This window comes from Alexandromys fortis, unplaced genomic scaffold (assembly GCF_014885135.2).
Source record: "Alexandromys fortis isolate MF-2015 unplaced genomic scaffold, M_Fortis_MF-2015_v1.1 scaffold_27, whole genome shotgun sequence".
In the NCBI taxonomy this organism is placed as follows: Eukaryota; Metazoa; Chordata; class Mammalia; order Rodentia; family Cricetidae; genus Alexandromys; species Alexandromys fortis.
In genome coordinates this window covers 4,385,822-4,404,709 of record NW_026067952.1, presented here as the reverse complement: position 1 = coordinate 4,404,709, position 18,888 = coordinate 4,385,822, and the positions used below count along the sequence as shown (strand labels likewise).

The 18,888-nt window shown below is 49.5% G+C and overlaps 1 protein-coding gene across 1 annotated transcript in view; it reads right to left on the bottom strand.

Annotated features, from left to right (window-relative positions):
* Jph2 (junctophilin 2) overlaps nt 1-12,809 on the bottom strand; it is a 58,478-nt gene extending 45,669 nt beyond the window's left edge. The window contains exon 1 of the mRNA XM_050150924.1: nt 11,972-12,809. Coding sequence (XP_050006881.1) covers nt 11,972-12,350 — 379 coding nt within the window. The 5' untranslated portion in view covers nt 12,351-12,809. The remainder of the gene's footprint in view (nt 1-11,971) is intronic.
* Nucleotides 12,810-18,888: the final 6,079 nt, after the last annotated feature.

The following is an 18,888-nucleotide window of genomic DNA, read 5'->3' as shown; positions in this document are numbered from 1 at the left end:
CATGGTGGATGTTGACCTCTGTATTCTGTGTCCACGGCTCTTGCATTTCATTCGATAGTCCCTTGCTGAGCTGAACATCTGGTCAGTGTGGGTGTTTTCCCCAGAACAATCCTGAGGCCTTGCTCTCTGCCTCACCTGCAAGGCTGGCACCACAGTCCCTTCCTTGGTTTCCAAATGCCACATCCATCAAAGCCCCACAGTCTCTGGTTTCCTGGGATCACCAACAGACAGCCCGGAGTAGAAGAGCTGGCAGCTTTTGTGACAGCTCCCAGCAGCAGCGTCAGGTTGCAGTCACAGATGCCAAGTCTCCTTAGCCTTCAGAGCTCTGCCACCCCCACAAGCAGTGCTGCTGCCCCAGATGACACCCCACAGCTCACACAAGAAGCCGAGGATTAACTGGGCAACACCGGCTGGGTGCTGACAGCTCAGGGCCCGTGGTCTGGGTGGAAGCCCCTGGGCCAGGCCTGGGTCAGCTCGACACAGTGAGGGTTGCCGGCAACACTGAGGACTGTAGACTAGAGAAGGCTGGGTTGCATGGAGGAGGGGGCCCACAGGAGAGGCTCTGGGTTCAGAGACAACCTCTGAGAATGTCTGACAGGCATCTCTCGCCCATGTGCCAGACCCTCGGCCCCTGACCCTCACCCCACTCATGGCTGTTTCTCTGTGGTTCACACAAACCCTGGAACATCATCTCTGCCTCTCTTGTTCCTCCTAGACGCTGTATCCTCAAAAACCCTGCCTGTCCCACCCCCCCAACAGTGCCACATGTTACCACCTCGGCCGTGTGGTCCAAGCCTCTGTCCTTCTCACCTGTACCATTAATTCCGACCGCTGACCCCAGGTGGCCTTCACCTAAAGACATCCCACGAAACCAAATCAAATCCTGTCACTCTTCAGCTTTGGAAGGCCGCAGACAGCTCGGGGTAAAGCTGCTTTCTGCCAAGACTGATGTCCTGAGTCCAGTCGCTGGGCCCCACACGGCAGGAGAGAAGTGACCCCGACGATCTGTCCTCAGACCTCCACACATGCACCACGGTGCATGCACACCCACAAAATAAATATGGAAAACAGAATAAGGAAAAAAAGTCTGTTTTCTTATTCTTAAGATGCTGACAGTGGAACCCAGCCACTGATCTCACCAGCCCATCGATTTCATTGTCTGCATTTTTCTAAGAGCAAAAGCCGAATTCTTACAATGGCCTACATGACCCTGCACAAAATGCCCCTTCGTCATTGCTTTCCTGACAGGAACATTACAGGGACACCATGTCCTTCTATAAATGTCCCGTCAAGGAGCTGCACTGTTCATCCGCCCGGCCGCTGAGGGAAGTTACACGTAGCTGGTAGGTGAAGAAGGGTCGGGAAGGATTCCACCTTAACTGCAAACCAACAGCAGGAATGCTGCACCTTCCAAACAGCATGTCCTGTGGCGGCATGCCCCTCAGACCTGTCCCTCCTTCCACTCATGTGTCTCCCGCAGTGGTCAGTTAGCATGGGGTCAGGCTCCCTCAGGCCCTAGACGCTCATCACTGCTGACAGGGAGAGCCTAGGAGGCGCTAATGCCCTGGATGGCTTTGCGAATTGCTCCCCCACCCACACCTGGGCTCTCAGCCCTCAGCAAATGTCCCTTATGTAGGAAGTAGAAGTTACACAGACGGGAGGGAGAACAGTCCTCACTGCCTTCCTACCCTATGACCCTGGCTGGGGGGGGGGAGGGGTAAGGAAGGAACAAACACAGCCCTCTGGCCGATGGTAGGAAGCACCCTGCCCCCCCCCCTCACCCCACACTCAGCAGGAGTCCTCAGAAAATGAGACTGGACATTCCTTACAAGGGTGCGGCAGAGCAGAGCTGGTCTGGGGAACAGCTGCTGGGGGCACAGAATTAGCAACCCCTGGAAGTCAGCAAGCCGAGCGAATCCCCGAGGCCTGCCTTGGACAGGGCACATCTGCTGAGGCCGGGCCAGTCGGATACATGAGTCACGGAAGCAAGGCACTGAGAGAGGAAAGATTGTGTCCGCTTTCTCATCTCTTAGAGGGGGCTCTCCCTGCCCGGAGGACCCAGATCACACCCAGTTCATACTAAGCTGCTCAGACAGCGACTTAGGCCACTGTCACACTGATCCCTGGCTGTGAGCTGTGACATGAGACTCTTGAGACGAGGTTAAATTATGCTGATTCTATGTTTGAAGTGGAGTCACACCTGGTCAGGGCCCCGTCTACACTGGCAGGTCACAGGGCAGTCACCCTGAGCCAGTCACCATCGGAGCTTCTTAAGTCTTCCAACGTCAGAGGCTGGTTCTTGTGTTCAAAAACATTGTCCCAATGGCAAGAAGAGCTACGATTGAAGCTAAGCGAAGTAATTAACTCTGGGGGGGGGGGGGGGTTATGGTGGGAGCCGCAAGAAGGAAAGGCTAAGTTCCGGCAATTTCCGGTGAGCCGGGCGTTACGCTAAGGGGTCCAACATTTATCATCTCATTTCATTGGCTCAGCCGTGTGTTCAGAGAAAGGCTAACACTCGCGGTGGGAAAAGAGGAGCAGGAGCTGGGAGAGGTTGCTTCATTTCCACACTGTTAGCAAGTGGCCTAGCTGGAGTCCAAACAGTCATCTAGATTCACTAAGCACCCTGCTCCCGACAGCCTAAGCACCACGTGTCTCCGCCAGAGTCTCTTAGAGCGCTGCACTTTGTTTTCAATAGCAATCGAGAGATCTCCAAATTAAAGGCCCTGCTTGTAAATCTGAAAAGCAAAAAGAGAGATTTGTTGAACAAGGTAAGAGGACTCGAGGTCAACATGACGTAATTACCTCGGGGCTGGAGAACTAGCTCAGCAGCTAAGAGCACAGGTTGTTTTTCCAGAGGCCCAGAGTTCAGTCCCCAACACCCATGTCTGGCAGCTCACAACCGTCTGTAACTCCAGTTTTAAAGCCTCCAGTGCCTCTGGCATCTTCAGGATCCTGTGCTCTTGCCCATGCCCACATACTGGCATTGTGGTATAGGTGTGTGCCTATACATAATTAACAAAATAAAATCTTTTTAAAAAGAAAAAAGAAAATAATTATATTTCCATAAACTAGCACTGAATGATTGGAAAAACTAAAATTTAAGGTGCCATTTACAGTGATCCCCCCCCCCAAAAAAAAAAAACGAAAGAGAAGAAATACAGGGCCAGCAAGAGAACTCAGCAGCTTAGGGAACTTCCATTCAAGACTGACAAGCTACATTCAGTCCTTGAGACCCACATGGTGGAGGAGGGAACTGACTCTGAGTTGTACCTCACACGTACATGGTGGCATGTGTGTGTGCCCCCCCCCCTCAGTAAATTAAAAAAAAACTCAATGACGCCTTTAAAAGATGAATGTATAGGCATAACATTTTCCCAAACTGTGGGCGCTGAAGGGTTCAAAGTACTTCTGGGTGAAACTGAAATATGGGGATATATACCATGTCCGTGGATTAGAAACTCAATGTTACCAGAACGTCTGTTGACTCCAGCTGACCAGTAAATCTAATACATTGCCAATCGAAACCCAGCTGCCTTTGGTTTTAAGAAACAAAGTCTGGGACTGGAGAGATGGCTCAGAGGTTAAGAGCACTGTCTTCTCTTCTAGAGGTAGGTCCTGAGCTCAATTCCCAGCAACCACATGGTGGCTCACAACCATCTGTAAGGAGATCTGGCACCCTCTTCTGGTAAGTATATGTATAATAAATAAATTTAAAAAAAAAAAAAAAGAAAGAAAGGCTGATTTTTTAATGAATGAATGAATGACCTGCAACAGCAGAATATTGGCTAGGAAGGTTGGAAGATTTCCTGTAATTTAGAGGCTCACCATAAGCTATGTACAGCGGCACACACCTGTGACCCCGGCATTTGGGACGCTAATAGCTCGGGCTACATGTAGACTTCCCAGACAGCTGGGGCGACATGGTGAGACTCTACCTTAAAAGAAAGAGTTTTTAAAAAGCCTTGTTAAAAAGCTACCATAGCAAAAGCAGGTTAGCATTGTCAGGAATAAAGACAAATGACAAGGCAGAAATATTCCTTTGGGGCAGAAATGGATAAACAAGGAAGCTTAACTCGTGAGAGCGCATGCTTCAGGCTCAGAAAGTGTGACATCTTGTCCTGCTCAGTCCTCTGCTCCAGCAGATCTATTGAGCCTGCATGTTCAGAATCCATTGAACTAAATGAGTTCAAGTCACTAACTTCGAGCAAGAAAAGAAGTTAAATAAACAAGAGCAAACTGGGTCCTGAGTGCAGCAGCTTGGGCTCAGGATTCAGTTGGCAAAGACATATGTGGCAGCCTTATCTTTTCAGAGTGTGGTAATAATAATAACAATAAGAGCACATGACAAACCATCTGAGAACTTTACATAAGCCAGAGCATCGCCAAATGCCCCAACAAGGTAAAATAAGAAAGCCGCCACATGCCGCAGAGAAAGGGGAATGATAGAGAGTGTGGGTTTCCCTTCTCCATTTTTGTCGATGTGCACAGGTAGAGAACTGCAGTGCAAACACGAATCTGACTGTGACGCTGTAATCCTAGCAGTTCCAAAGGCACCGGCTAACAAGATGCCTAAATCCCTAACTGATGCAGGTAAGGCTCTTAGCATAGAGCTTGCTACACAGTGATATGGGGAGCCTGCAGTCATTCTATGGTCACGGTGAACGTCACAAGCATTTGACCTTGCAAGTACATAGGGAACCTAACTTAAAGTTCTGCTGCAAGCATTGGGAAATCTGTACATGATTCTGAAGAGGGTAGGAAGGTGCTTAAATTGCTAAGATACTTGCTGTGTAAGCACAAGATTCTGAATCGGGATCTCCGGCCCCAAAAAGCCAGGCATGGAAGCACACGCCTGCAACCCTAGCTGGTCTTGCAGAAGCGGGAGCTCTGAGTTCAGATACAGACTGTCTCAAAAAAAGCAAGATGGACAGTGACAGAGGAAGACATTCACTATCGTCTATAGCCTCCATAAGTGCACATACACATGCACACACAAACACTACACACACTATCCATGTACACACATGCATAGACCAAAGATTTTGAAGGAGCTGAGGATGGGTAAGCCTCACTGACGTTTTGACTAGGTTTAGAATCCCCCACGAGACTGAGGCTCATCTCTGGGTGTGTGTCTGTCAGAGCATTTCCAGAGGGATAACTGAATGGGGATGTCCACCCTGAATATAGATGGCAGCTTCCGGTAGGCTGGGAGCTTTGGGGGAAAAAAGAAGAAAGGAGAAAGCCAGAGAGTGCTGAAGCTCTTTCCCTCTGCTTCTGGTCTGTGGTGTGGAGATCAGGCTTTCAGCCACATGTTCCCACCAGTGTGAACTTGGTCACGCCTCCCCTGCCATAATGGACTGAACTCCTCTGAAACTGTGTACCAGAGTAAAGGGTTTCTCCCTTAAGCTTCTTCTATTAGCTACTGTAGTCACCGAGATACGGAGTTTGCTCGGGGCCCATGAGTCAGTGTCACTGGTCCTGCCTATTTTTGTGTCGTTGTCTATCGTCTATTAAAATGCTTTTTAATGTCAAGCAGTGGCGGCGCATGCCTTTAATCCCAGCACTCGGAAGGCAGAGTCAGGAGGATCTCTGTGAGTTTGAGGCCAGCCTGGTCTATGGAACAAGTTCCAGGACAGCCAATGCAACACAGAGAAACCCTTACTCAAACAAACAAACAAATGAACAAACAAACAAAATGTTTTTAATGACACTTCATTCTTTAAAATAAATTGTGTTTTATTTATTTATTTTATGTGCACACCACAGCATGCACACGGAGGACAGAGAACAGCTTGCAGGAGTCAGTTCTCTCCTCCCACCATGTGAGCTCAGAGGACCAAAGCCAGGCCAGTAGATTTGGAAGAAAGCACCTTTACCCACTTCATCACACTGGCCAGAATGTCTCATTCTTACTTGCTATGATCAAGCCCCATCTCTACTTCTCATTAACCAGAGGTCTTGTCTGCAAAATGCAATAATAACAATACTTCCCATAAAGTAACACAGCCATGTCTAGTGCCCAGGACAGTATCTGGCACATGGCAAGCACTGAAAAATTGCCCACTAATATTACTGTCGGTTTTATGGAAAACAATGAACCTTGGGCCACGTCTTTCCACTGTATACTTTGTTTGCTTATTTGAGATAGGGCCTCCTGTAGCCCAGGCTGGCCTATAATTAGCTATATAGCCAAGGATAACCTTGAAATCCTGATCCTCCTGCCTCTTCCTCCTGAGTCTGGCGTTATAGACATGTTCCTGGCTCTGCTACACACTTTGATCCCTGAGTTTATTTGTGCATGAGATTACTTTCCGAATCTGATGGTTATCTGAGAAAACCTCTCTCAGGGAAAGAACAGGTTGTCCACTTGAGTGTGCACACACTCCCTGTGCAGGGTGTTTATGGACCACTGAGGCCAGGCAGTGGCCCCGGGGGTCAAGAGTTTCAGAAAGCAAGGCTCCCAGCCCAGTGGGTGGCTTTCGTCGGCAATCAGCACTTGGGAGGCTGAGGACTTCAAAGTGAGACTCTGTCTCCAAAGCAGAGACAGGGAAGGGATGGAGAAAGGAGAGAAGGGGGAAGAGGAGGAAGAAGAGGAGGAGAGGTAGGAGAAAGAGAAGGGGGAGGAGAAGAGGAGGAAGAGAAGAAGGAAGAGGAGGAGGAGGAAGAAGAGGAGAAGGAGGAAAAAGAGAAGGGGGAGGAGGAGGAAGAGAAGGAAGAGGAGGAAGAGAAAGAAGAGGAAGCGAAGAAGGAGTAAGAGGAGGAAAAGAAAAGGGAGATCCAGGGTCCCAAAGGATCCTTCATAGAGTCTGTGGGTCTCCTGGTGGGAGCAGCCTGGCAGTCAGGCAGTGAGTTACTTCTCCAGGACCAGGGTATGTGCATGGGCTTTAAATCAGCAGCTATTTTTAGCTTTGCTTTATATGGCCAGGGAAGGAATGAGGGCTATAGCAGGGGGAGGGCACCAAGAGGCTCCAGTCCGGGGACCTTCCCCACCCCCAGCCCTTCCCATGCCAGAGCTGAAGAACTTAACCTTCCATCAAAGCAAGGCTGGGGAGAGAGGGCGGCTGGGTGGAGGTGGGAATGTCAGGGCCTTCAAAGAAGGTGCTGGGCAACTTGCTTTAGACCAGTGACGTTCTACCTTTGAAACCATGGCCCTCAGTAACAAACACTCTCAGCACATGACACAAACACAGATGTTTTAAAGGCACACGGGATACATTTATGTGTCTATACATTATACTTATGCACATGCGTGTATACATATATAGCCTTAACTAAACTTTTTTTTTCCCAGGAAATGATGCTTCTTCTTGTTCTCCAGGAAAGATTCCGATCGTTTCTGTTCTATACCTACCATTTTTTCAACACGAAAAGTAGAGGTCCTGACCCACTAAATCAATCTGTCTACCAACAAACCAACACACTGCCACCCTCAGTCTGGAAAGCTCATGTCTGCATTGGTTTAGTCACCACTAACTGCACAGCAAGGCAGCTTCTCCATATCCCGGACAAGATGTAAGCTTCAATTCTTTGTGGAGACTGAAGAGCGACTTCGGGCCTCCTGGTATTTGTGGCCTCTGTCCTTTCAACCAAGAGTGGTCCAGGCCGCTCAGGAACCTGCGACGGGGCTTAGCTCACCACTTGCTCCGGAAAGTCCTTCTGAGTGCTCAAGTCTCAGCCTCGGGCTCTAGTCCCTCGCCTGGCCCTGCCTAGCACTGACTCCTGTGACGAGCGGCTCCTGTCACATTCCTGGCTCGACCACTCTGTCCTTTCTACACTTCCCAGTAATGTGTAGTGCTTGCTTTGCAAAATACAATATATGCTTATTGGATGAATTGACAATCTTAGGAGTAACGACAGCAGCTAACATGTACCGGATTCTGTCATTTTTCGCACGGGACACAGAGGAGGGGGCAGCCTCGCTGGCTCAGCGGGTAAAGGCCTCTGAATGTGAATTCAGTCTCCAGGTCCTTCACCACGGAGAGAGAAAACCAACGCACACAAGTTGTCCTCTGACCTCCACACACGCTGTGGTGGTCACATATGCCTAACTACCCCCCCCCCAAGTAAATGTAATGATAATAGTTTTAAATCATATGAGAGATTAGGAGTGGCTCATTTCTGGACGAGAAAACTAAGGCCCGGAAATAATCCACTGGGGCAGGGTCACACCTGGCATTTGTCTTGCCCCCACCTGCTCCTCATCTTATTTGTCCACATTCCTCTTGGTGCCACCCAAGAGAGGGCAAGGGGCAAGTCCTTAGCAAACCCTCAGGGGACTGATGACAGGTTGATTAAAGACATTTTCCGAAGCAGCAGCCACATCTAAATTTGGAGGGTTACGCCTTGCATGTGGCTTGGGAGAGAGAACCCAAAAGGTTTCCCGGGTGCCTGGATGTGGGGCCATCTCCCTGGGAAGGAGATGGCTGGACAAAGCAGAGCGGCTGGCCTTCGGACCATCCAGCCTCAAGAACTCCAGGACACACCTCGGTTCAAACCCAGGACCCACAAACCCGGGTCACCTAGCCTATGTCCGCCATTCCAACTTGCTTGACTGCCTCAGCCTCCCTGTTCTTCAGCCATGCTGAGTCTGGTCCCATTTCAGCCTTAGCATCTCCACTCTGCTTGAAAAGCTCTCCTTGCTAGTCCTCCCCACCTGCAGCTGAGGCAACTTCATCAACAGCCCTCTTCCTCCTCTATTGGTAAACCTGAGAAAGTAAGTGTGTGTGTGTGTGTGTGTGTGTGTGGTGTGTGTGTGTGTGTGTGTGTGTGTGTGTGTGTGTGTGTGGCGTTTTCCTGGTTCGCTCCTGTCTCCACTAAGCAGGGCCTTCTGGAGGATCTTGTCTGCTCCCTGTCCCCATCCCTAGCACTAGGTGTGATACATGGCAGGTGGCTGGTGCCGTGGACTGCAGGAATGAATAGGCTTCCTCCTGTAGACATGTTGGCAGGTCAGCCCACCATATCCTGTGCTCACCTCACCCCAGCAATGTGTGTCCCTGTGAACCACATCCAGATCTCCAAGCCGCTGGAAAGAGAGAAGAGCCATAGGAAGGGGTATTTGGGCACATACCTGCCATGCACCTTTGTGCACAGATGACAAACACTCTAGACACACGCACACAAGGACTGTGTCCATTTCATGGCTGGGTAAACTGACACTTGCTCTGCCATTCATCTGACGCCTAGTACCATGCCCAACAGCAATGTCTGCTGAGTTGAACTGCACTGAGTTGGAAGCTTGGTGAATGACTCAAAGTCATCAGAATTTGTCCTCAGTTTAATTCAATTCCATCCAGCTCTACAGAACTGTTCTTTAAAGCTGGAGGGACAGAGTTGAAGGCTGCTCCTCACCCAGGCATGGGCCTACCCTGCCCCTCAAGGTGTTCTCAACGTGTCTCAGCTTGCGCAAACTCACCCGGGGCTCCACTACTGCTTGGCCCTCCTTCCTTGCTCCACACTCAGAAGGCCCTTTTCCCATATCTGTCTCAAAGAAGAGGAATAAATTGTAACTACAATACTCTCAAGTGGTTTCTCATGCCAAGTATAATTGTTTTCTAAAGCGCCACAGCTTCGAGTCATACCACACAGCAGGAAAGTGTCATGGGAGTACCCCAACCAGAGGAGCCGCAGGGCATGGGGGTGCATATCTATAATCCCAGCACTCTGGGGGCTAAGGCAGGAGGATTACAAGTTCAAAGCCAGACTGAGCTACAAAGCAAAATTCTGTCTCAACAAAAAAGATTTCAGGAGTCAATAATTGTTTTCTGAGAGTTAACAGGTAACTGTTTTATGGGCCAATAGTAGGCAAAGATGAAAGTGCCTTATGGAGGCTTTCATCTACTATTCGTGTGTTATGAAATATTTTTCTTTAGATATTCTTCACATGATTATTGATGTAAAACAGTCTCATTTCACATTATATGCAAAACAGGCCGCGTGATCTCTATAATTCGCTCATCCCTGATTCCTTCTCTTCCTTGCTGTCTCCCTCTCTCTCTCCCCCCCTTCCTTTCTTGTCAGGGTCTCACTATGTTGCCAGGCTGTTAGACAATGACCCTCCTGCCTCAGTCTTCCAAGTAGCCAGACTACAACATGGTACCAGTAAAGCACAGAAACCCCTAACATGCTTCAGGTTTTCCTGGGGAGTGTGTAAAAAAAAAAAAAAGTCTCTGTTGCTTAGTTGCTTACAGAGGGTCTGCCGAGCCCTGAACTTACATCTTCGCCTGAGGGTAGAAGCTGGTGCTGTTCACTGCCCACATCCTGAATACCAATGTCGTGAGTGCACCATCGTAACTAAGGCTCAGGTGAGCGACATGTCCAAGTCACACCCTGCAGGTGAAGTAACGTATCTGCACTGCCATTTCCCAGTGCTCTTTTGCCTTGGAAAACTCCTCTATATTTCTTTTAACCATTATGCCCCCTGAGCCTCTGTAAGTTCCCTCTCTACAGCACAATCCCCAACTCCTACTTTCAAGATCACAGATCTGCCACCAAAATCTAGCTCAGGAATGGTGTCCCGAAAAGTCTTCCCCTTGCCACTATTTTCTACCACCACTCTTTGACATGTTTGTGTCTGCCTGCCTATCTTTGAAGGAAGAGTTCGTGTCCTGGTCTTCTTTGTATCTAATCATTTGTGTAACAACTGACAAATAGGAAGTCCCACTGAAACATGCATTGAATGAGGCTGGGGGTGTAGAGCGTTTGTCTAGAAATATGTGTTGGATGAAAGAATATAGTGAGTGGATAGATGGATGGATGGACAGATGGATAGGTGGGTGGATGGGTGGATGGATGGGGTGAGTGGATGGATGGATGGATGGGGTGAGTGGATGGATGGATGGATGGATGGATGGATGGATGGATGGAGTGGGTGGATGGTTGGATGGATGGATGGACGGACAGATGGACGGACAGACAGGTGGGTGGGTGTGTGGCTGAATGGATGGATGGATGGATGGATGGATGGATGGATGGGTGGATGGAGTGGGCAGGTGGATGGTTGGATGGATGGACGGACAGGTGGGTGGGTGGGTGGATGGATGGATGGATGGATGGATGGGTGGATGGATGGATGGGTGGGTGGGTGGATGGATGGATGGATGGATGGATGGATGGATGGATGGATGGATGGGCAGGTAAATAGCTGCTCGTTGAATGGATGGATGGATGAGTTGATGGGTAAATTGGTGAGTGGGATGGACAGATGGATGGATGGGTAGATAGACAGGTGAATAGCTGCTGGTTGAATTGATGGGTGAATGGGTGAATGGATAGTGTGGGTGGTTAGATGTGTGTGTTGGTGGATGGATGAGTTGGCGGATAGTTGGGTGGATGGATGGTGGATAAATGGGAGATGATAGATGGGTGGATGGATGGGTGAATTAATGGTGTGTGGTTGGATATGTGGGTTGGTGGATGGAATGATGGATGGATGGGCTGACAGAGAAATGAATGAATATACACTCTTATGACATACCCTATGAAGATAATTTTCATAGCAAAGTTGAGGCCAGTCCCCAGAGCCACTAAAACACAAGCTAAAATCTGTTTACATACCTAGAAAGTGTCAAGTGTCTGATGAGTGTGTATTTGACAGCCTTGGACTAATCATTTCTGCCAATCTTCTCAATAACCCCTTTTAGTGTCCCATATTTACCAATATGAATATAGATACAGCCAATTGTAGTGGCACAGGGTTTTAATCCTAGCACTCAGGAGGCAGAGGCAGGCAGCTCTCTGTGACTTCGAGGCCAACCTGATCTACAAAGTGAGTTCCAGGGCAGCCAGAGCTATGTTGAGAAACACTGTCTTGAAAAAACAAAAACAGCAACAAAAATACAGAGAGGTAGAGTAGCTTACCCAAAGCCACACAGCAAATATCACCTAGGCCATCGATTTCTTTGCCAACTACCCCATCCTTTCGCATCGTCTCTTCCGGACCCCACTCAAGCTTCACCAGCTCAACTAGGCTCACCTCCATCTGCGTAGGTCTCGGTGCCATAGCCGTCCTGTAGGCCATTGTTCCAAGTGCCCTCGTACTTGGCACCGCTGCTTGAGCTCTGCCGGATTCCGTAGCGCCCCTTGAAGCCATGCGTCCACTCCCCCTTGTAGAGCCAGCGCCCCTTGGTCTCTATGCCAAGCCCATGTCGTTTGCCCTGGCTCCAGTATCCCTCAAAGGTATTCCCACTGGGCCAGGTGTAGACGCCCGCCACTTCAAAGCCAAAATTCCAGGAACCCGAGTATTCACCCTGGCCCTTGGGGCCAGTGCACAGTCCGTGCCCATGTGCCTTTCCCCCCTCCCAGCCCCCACAGTACGCTCCACCATCGTCAAAGTCAAAGCGGCCCCCGCTCATCTCATCCTCACTCCTGACACCGGCCCGGTCCTCCAGCTTGGGCCGTTGGGGTACCTGATGTTCTCCAGGCACCCGCAGGCTGAGCCCCGAGACTCACCACCGGGCTCCAGGAGGAGGGAAAAGGCAAGATGCCCACAGAGGCTGAAAGAGACCAAAGGCCAAGTCAGCAGTGGGGGCGCTGGTCAATGCCATGGTTGGGAGGCCCCCTCAGTCATCCCAGCAAGGTTGCAACTCGCAAAGGAAGTGGACAGAAGAGACTTCAAGTTCCCACAGAGCGTCCCAGGTCCAGCTTCCATGGAATCCGTGTGCCCTCCTTTAAGAAGAGCAGAGAAAGGAGTAGCGGGGTCCTGTCTTTTCAACGCGGGGCAATTCCCGCGTTAGCAGCCTAGCCAAGGCTGAATTCCCGCTGCCCACCCTGAAGCAGCCGCTGGCCCCCTTCTCATCCACCCGAGTGGGCGTGCGGCTCAGATCTCCCGGCTGCCCCGCCCCTTCTCCAGCCCTGCCTTCCTCCCAGGATAGAAAGGTCAGTGTTGCCCTAACAAGGCCATTGGATCTCAGAAGCTGCTCCCAAAATAACCCCCGGGCTGGCCCAGCCTCCTTCAGAGCCGGAGGGAGGGGGGCTTCCAATCCGCTGGGCCTGTAGACCCAGGCAATGGCCCGAGGGCTGAGCAGGAAATCTGAGAACTAAGGGACAGCCGCGCCACTTGGTGGTTTGCCTTCTTGTGGGTCTGAGCTGCGTCCCATCTGGGAGTTCCCAGGATTCGCAAGCAGGAAGAAGAGCGTGAGACCAGCAGACTATCCTATCCCGAACTACTTCATGTCCGCCAGATAACAGGGGGTGACAGGCATGGGGCCCTACAACTTTTAGCATGCTGTGACAGGACCTGGGGCGTCATGGCCACTGGCAACCCCATTAAAGAATCCAGTGACCTAAAGAGAAAGGAATGGGGGAACGGCTGCACATATGCCTTTGAAGACAGAATAGAACTCAGAGAGGAGAGGGTCTAGCCACAGTCTGAAACCCTCTACCGGACCCAACACCCAGCCCAGGTACCTGGGGAGAACCCTGGTAGAAGGGGCCCCAGGCTCAGGAGATGGCCCAGTTGGTAAAGTGCCTGTGGGCAAGCATGAGGGCTTGAGTCAGAAACCCAGAACCCACTTTTTTAAAAGAGAGAAAAAAAGAAAGGACAGGAGAGGAGACAAGAGGAGAGGAGACAAGAGGGGAAGGGAGGGGAGGGGAGGGGAGGAGAGGAGAGCGCAAGCTTGTAATTCCAGAACTGGGGAGGTGGAGACTGGCAGGTCCCTGGGGCTCACTAGCTGGACAATATGGCTTAATTGGTTAGCTCCAGGAGGCTAATGAGAGACACTTTTAAAAAAATTGGGGGTTGCTCTAAGGAATAACACCCAAAATTGACCTTTAGCCTACACACACACACACACACACACACACACACACACACACACACGAGGGTGTGTGTGTATCAGTCCAGCCCTTTTCCATCTCTCTGAAAAACACACACACTTCCACGAGCAGGGAGGATGTGGGCTGTGGTGGAATGAGATTCACTTAGAAATACCCGAGGTCATTATTTTTGTAATATCCCCCTTCCCAAATATGCTTTTGCTCCAGCATCCTAAAGGGCTAGGCTTCATAAGGCTCTTGAGGCAGGAGCAAAGGGCTTGGATGGGTTTCCATCAGCCAGGTTCCTGCCAACCACCGGTAAGAAGTAAATGTACAAGACAAGGAAACACAGCAAGCCCTAGCTGGGTCCAGGTGAGCAGAAAATGAGTCTGGGAAGGGTAAACACCATCAAGAAAGAATTTGAAGTTGGGAGTGTGTGTGCACGTGCACGAGCGTGCATGCATGCGTGCGTGTGTGTGAGTGTGTGTGTGTTTGTAGTGTGGCTGGAACGGAGGAAAGTCAGACATAAAAAACACCCGAGGCCCAAGAGAGCATCAGACTGTTGCCTGACTTCAACCACGTCTATCTGACGTATTTCCAAGTCCCATGATGGTTTTGGCCACTGAACGTCACTGCAGACATTCCCTGCAGTGTTCTCTGGGCAGACCGTGTTCTCTGCCTTCCTCTCCACTGATAACCAGCTCTTATGACTTGGTTCCTGCTAACTGCTGGTTCCCATGATTATGTGCATGGCCACCGACCTTACAGAGTCCCTTTAGTGTCCCCACAAACTGTCATCTCAGCCAGGTGCCTGGCACCCTGTCCAGGTGGCCCTTCAGCCTGCCCAGGCAATCCCCCACTCAGAACACTTTTCCCATTTCTTTCCCAAACCCTTTCAAGCTCGGCAGTCACTGAAAGAGGAATGAGCATCCAAACGGAAAGAAGTGTGGGTGCCCCTAAGTGTCCGTCAGTCACTGTAGTGATGATCTAAGGTTAGGTGTATTCCAGGAGGGGTTTCATCCATACACATTTAGCCCTGCTCATCCCAGTGGCTCCCTGGGGGTGGATCTCTTCCAGAAGAACGCCTACAGCCTAAATATTAAATATCTTGACTTTGAAGCACTCTCTCCATTCCTTCAGTATCACCTTGTGGCTTTGCTACAGATAGGCCACTATCACTAGTAAAGGAACACTTTGATTTTGTAAAAACAAAATTCAGATTGCAGAATTTGGCAGTGGCCTTATTTGGCACTCAGCCATGGTTGAGCTTTCACAAGCTGTGCCCCCCCCCCCCAACAACAGCAACAATTAAAAAAAAAAAAACTTTAATCCTGTGAATTTTGAGGAAATCACGCCCTCTTGTGGCTATGTGTGTATTACAGTATTATATTAGTATTGGACTTTCCTTAGGTAAACAAAGTTCTTTAAACCCAACTGGTTTTAAAGCAGGATGGGGTTGGAGAGATGGCTCAGGAATTCAAAGCAATCATTGCTCTTACAAAGGACATGGTTTCAAGTCCTAGCCCCCACCTAGCTCACAGCCATCCCTATAACTCCAGTTCCAGAGGCAGACCTTTTAGGCACTGCATGTATGTAGTATATAGACATACAGGCCGGGCGATGGTGGCGCACGCCTTTAATCCCAGCACTTGGGAGGCAGAGGCAGGCGGATCTCTGTGAGTTCGAGACCAGCCTGGTCTACAGAGCTAGTTCCAGGACAGGCTCCAAAGCTACAGAGAAACCCTGTCTCGAAAAACAAAAACAAAAAGTATATAGATATACATGTAGGCAAAATATTCACACATAGAATACATCTTTGGGGGGGGGGGATCTGTCTTCCCAAGATTTTCACCACTGCTTGGCTCTGTGTTGTCAGAGGAACTCAGTCACACCCTTCCTCTTCTTTCTCTGCGTTGGGCTGCCTCCAAGGGCGCCCCTGGCAAGGGAACCTGAGAAGAGGTGGGACCTCTGAACTTCGGAAGCCTGGGAAGGCCCACCTTCTTCCCTGGAGCCTTTTTGCATAGCGGCCGGGTCAGCACCCCTCCCCACAGTTTGGCTCCTCCCAGACCCCTGTGCAAAGCAAGGCCTATCTTTGTTCTACTATATAAATACTTGCTATGTTCGAGTCCCACACTGGCCGCCCATGCCTGCAGAGGTGCTCCTCTGTGTGCAGACCCCACTTGTCACGACTGCTTTCTCAGTTGGCCTGTACTCACTCCTCTCTTTGGTTAGCCCACTGCCTCAACTGGCTCCGGCCCGTTCCTGACCATTGTTCCTTGGAAGTCCCGGAACTTTTCTTTTTTGAGACAAGGTTTCACAATGTTGCCAGGGCTGACCCTCGAAATCCTGGGCTCAAACTGTTGTTCCTTTGGAAACTACAGCTCCCAGACTCCTCCTGGATTACCGATACCTGCGCACGCTGGCGTGCCCAGGTGCGGGTCATTTCTCCCAGATAACCTTGCGCTTCCCGTTAAAAAGCGAGCTTCCACGAGGCCTCGCTCTCTTGCCCCCACCCTTGTGTGTCTCCCTCCCCCATTAAAGTGCACCCACGTGGGAGCCGCGTGTCTTGTCTCTTCCTTTTGCGCATGTCTCGTCTATCCTGTGTTCGTCTACATACCCCACCCCGCCGTTTTTAAAGGAATAATACAAACTATCCTCCTGCCTCAGCCTCCTAAGTAACAGACTACTGTGTCTTGCCCTTACTTGACTGTATGCATGTCTGTACACTCACACGTGTGCTTTACCACTTGGCTAAATCCCTGAGCCCACTTTTGTCAATTTTTAAGTTACATCTGTTTCTGTGTGTGTTTGTGTGTGTGCACCTGTATATGGCACAGTGCACATGGAGGTCAACTTTCAGGAGTTGATTCTCTCCTACCCTATGGCTCCCAAGGACTTAACTCAGGTCTTTAGCCTCGGTGGCAAGGGACTTTACCCCGAGGCAACCTGCCTGCTCCTCTGATATACTCACTGCCTAGATGTTCTGTTCTCATGACTTTAAAAACCTTTTTTTTAAAAAAATATTACAATATTCTGTCTGTGTGTATGCCTGCAGACCAGAAGAGGGCACCAGACCTCATTACAGATGATTTGTGAGCCACCATGTGGTTGCCGGGATTTGAACTCAGGACCTTTGGAAGAGTAGGCAATGCTCTTAACCTCTGAGCCATCTCTCCAGCCCTTAAAAACCTTTTCTGTTTGTTTGTTTTGTTTTTCAAGACAGGGTTTCTTTGTTTAACTCTGGTTATCCTAGAACAACCAGGCTCGCCTCAAATTTAGAGATTCACCTTAGAGATTCTGCCTCCCCACGGCTAGGATTAAGGGTGTGTGCCACCACTGCCCAGCAAATCTTTTTTTCTTTTTAAAGTAAATTGTTTATTTCAATTAGGTCTTTCTAGCAGTTTCAGCCCCCCCCCCAAAGAGCAGAAAGTACAGCATCCACACAAACTACCCCTAATTTCTTCTAAAATTTTATTTTAGCATCATTTAAAAGAATCCGTATCCTGGTAGCTACTAAATTTGGCTCTCCAGCTGTGCCCCTCCTCCTGCTTTCTGTAATTATGCAAGCACCCGCTCAACTGCTCTACATATCTAAGAACAAAACCAAATTCCCAGTACCCCCTCAGAATCTGTGCCAGCTCTTAACTTTTTAAAAAAAAAAAAGATTTATTTATTACATATACAGAGTTCTGCTTGCATGTATGGTTGCAGCCCAGAAGAGGGCACCAGATCTCATTACAGATGGTTGTGAGCCAGCACTCAGGACCTCTGGAAGAGCAGTCAGTGCTCTCAATCTCTCCAGCCCCCAGCTCTTGAACTTCTTAAAAGCTGCCAGAATATTCCTAATTCCTCTCCTCACACCCTTGAATTAGGTCTCTCTACTGTACATATAAAATAATCCAGAACATTCTCCTGCACTCAGCTGTCCAGCCGCCAGAAGCTAAAAACTTCCCTCCCAGTGTTTGGGTACCCATGCTGCAAGTCTGTAACCCCAAAACTTGAAGGCTGAAAGCGAGAGTAAGCCTAGGCCACCAGGCCCGTGGGTGTGAGACCCTGTCTTCAAACTTGTCTCTTTCCTTTACAAACCCACCAAATGGCTACCTCATTCACCAGGAGCCAAAGCTTTTCAAACTACCCACTGACTGTTCCACAAATTGACCCCCCAGTTCTGACCTCACTTCTCTAGTGGTTCTGTCTGCACTCTTCCTCAGCTGCCCATATGGCTCACCTTGATCCCTTCAGGCCCAAGGCTACTTTATCCCAAACACTTCTGGGTCTGAAATGCAATAGAAACCCCACTCCCTACCCCAACCCTTCCTATCTCCTAACCCTGCCCCAACCCATAAGCACTGTAGTCACCTTTCCCCACTGTCAAGGACACTGTTCTGCCTCCTGCTGTATTCCCAGCCCAGGTACAACGTGCACTGCTCGTTCTACAAACAAGAAATACCCACGGAGTGCTCAGAGTACCAAAAGCACCTGGAACTCGCCTCAGTCATGGCAGAATCCATTCTCAGGATTAACCACACCTACATGACCCTCAGCAAAGACCAAGAGGGATGGGGTGAGTCATTATCCACAAGGGTCAAAGGCTCTCAGGAAGGACACTAGACTGAAACCTGCCCAACTGGATGTGAGCAGGATAATTTTTCATCTCAGCATTCATGTCTGTGTTTGAGAAACGGTCTTGGCTTGTAGCCCAGGCTGGCCCTGAACTGACTCTTCCTGCTTCTGTCTCCCAAGTTGTAATTAAAAGTGTGAGACTACACCCCAGCAACTGTTCTGAGGAGGATTTTGAGTGGAATACAAGTGACTTATGGCTTATTCCCACAAATCTGAAATTTCTAAGTGGGACTCTGCCCTTTATAAAACAAAATGATTTAAAAGGCTTAGGAATCCATCTGAAATAATTTTAAGTAGCTTGCTAACTACAAATACTTTCCCCACAATAAAACACTAGTTATTGGAATGGAATCTTTACAATCAATAAATACCCTCTGAACGTGGTTCCCTGTAGTCTAGGAGCCCCTGGAGCCTGGACCTTTTGAGGAATCTGAAAGGCCATAATTTTCATGGCACTGAGACCTTCACTCTTAGAGCTAACTTGTGCACCTCATTTGTGGTCCTCCTGAAAGA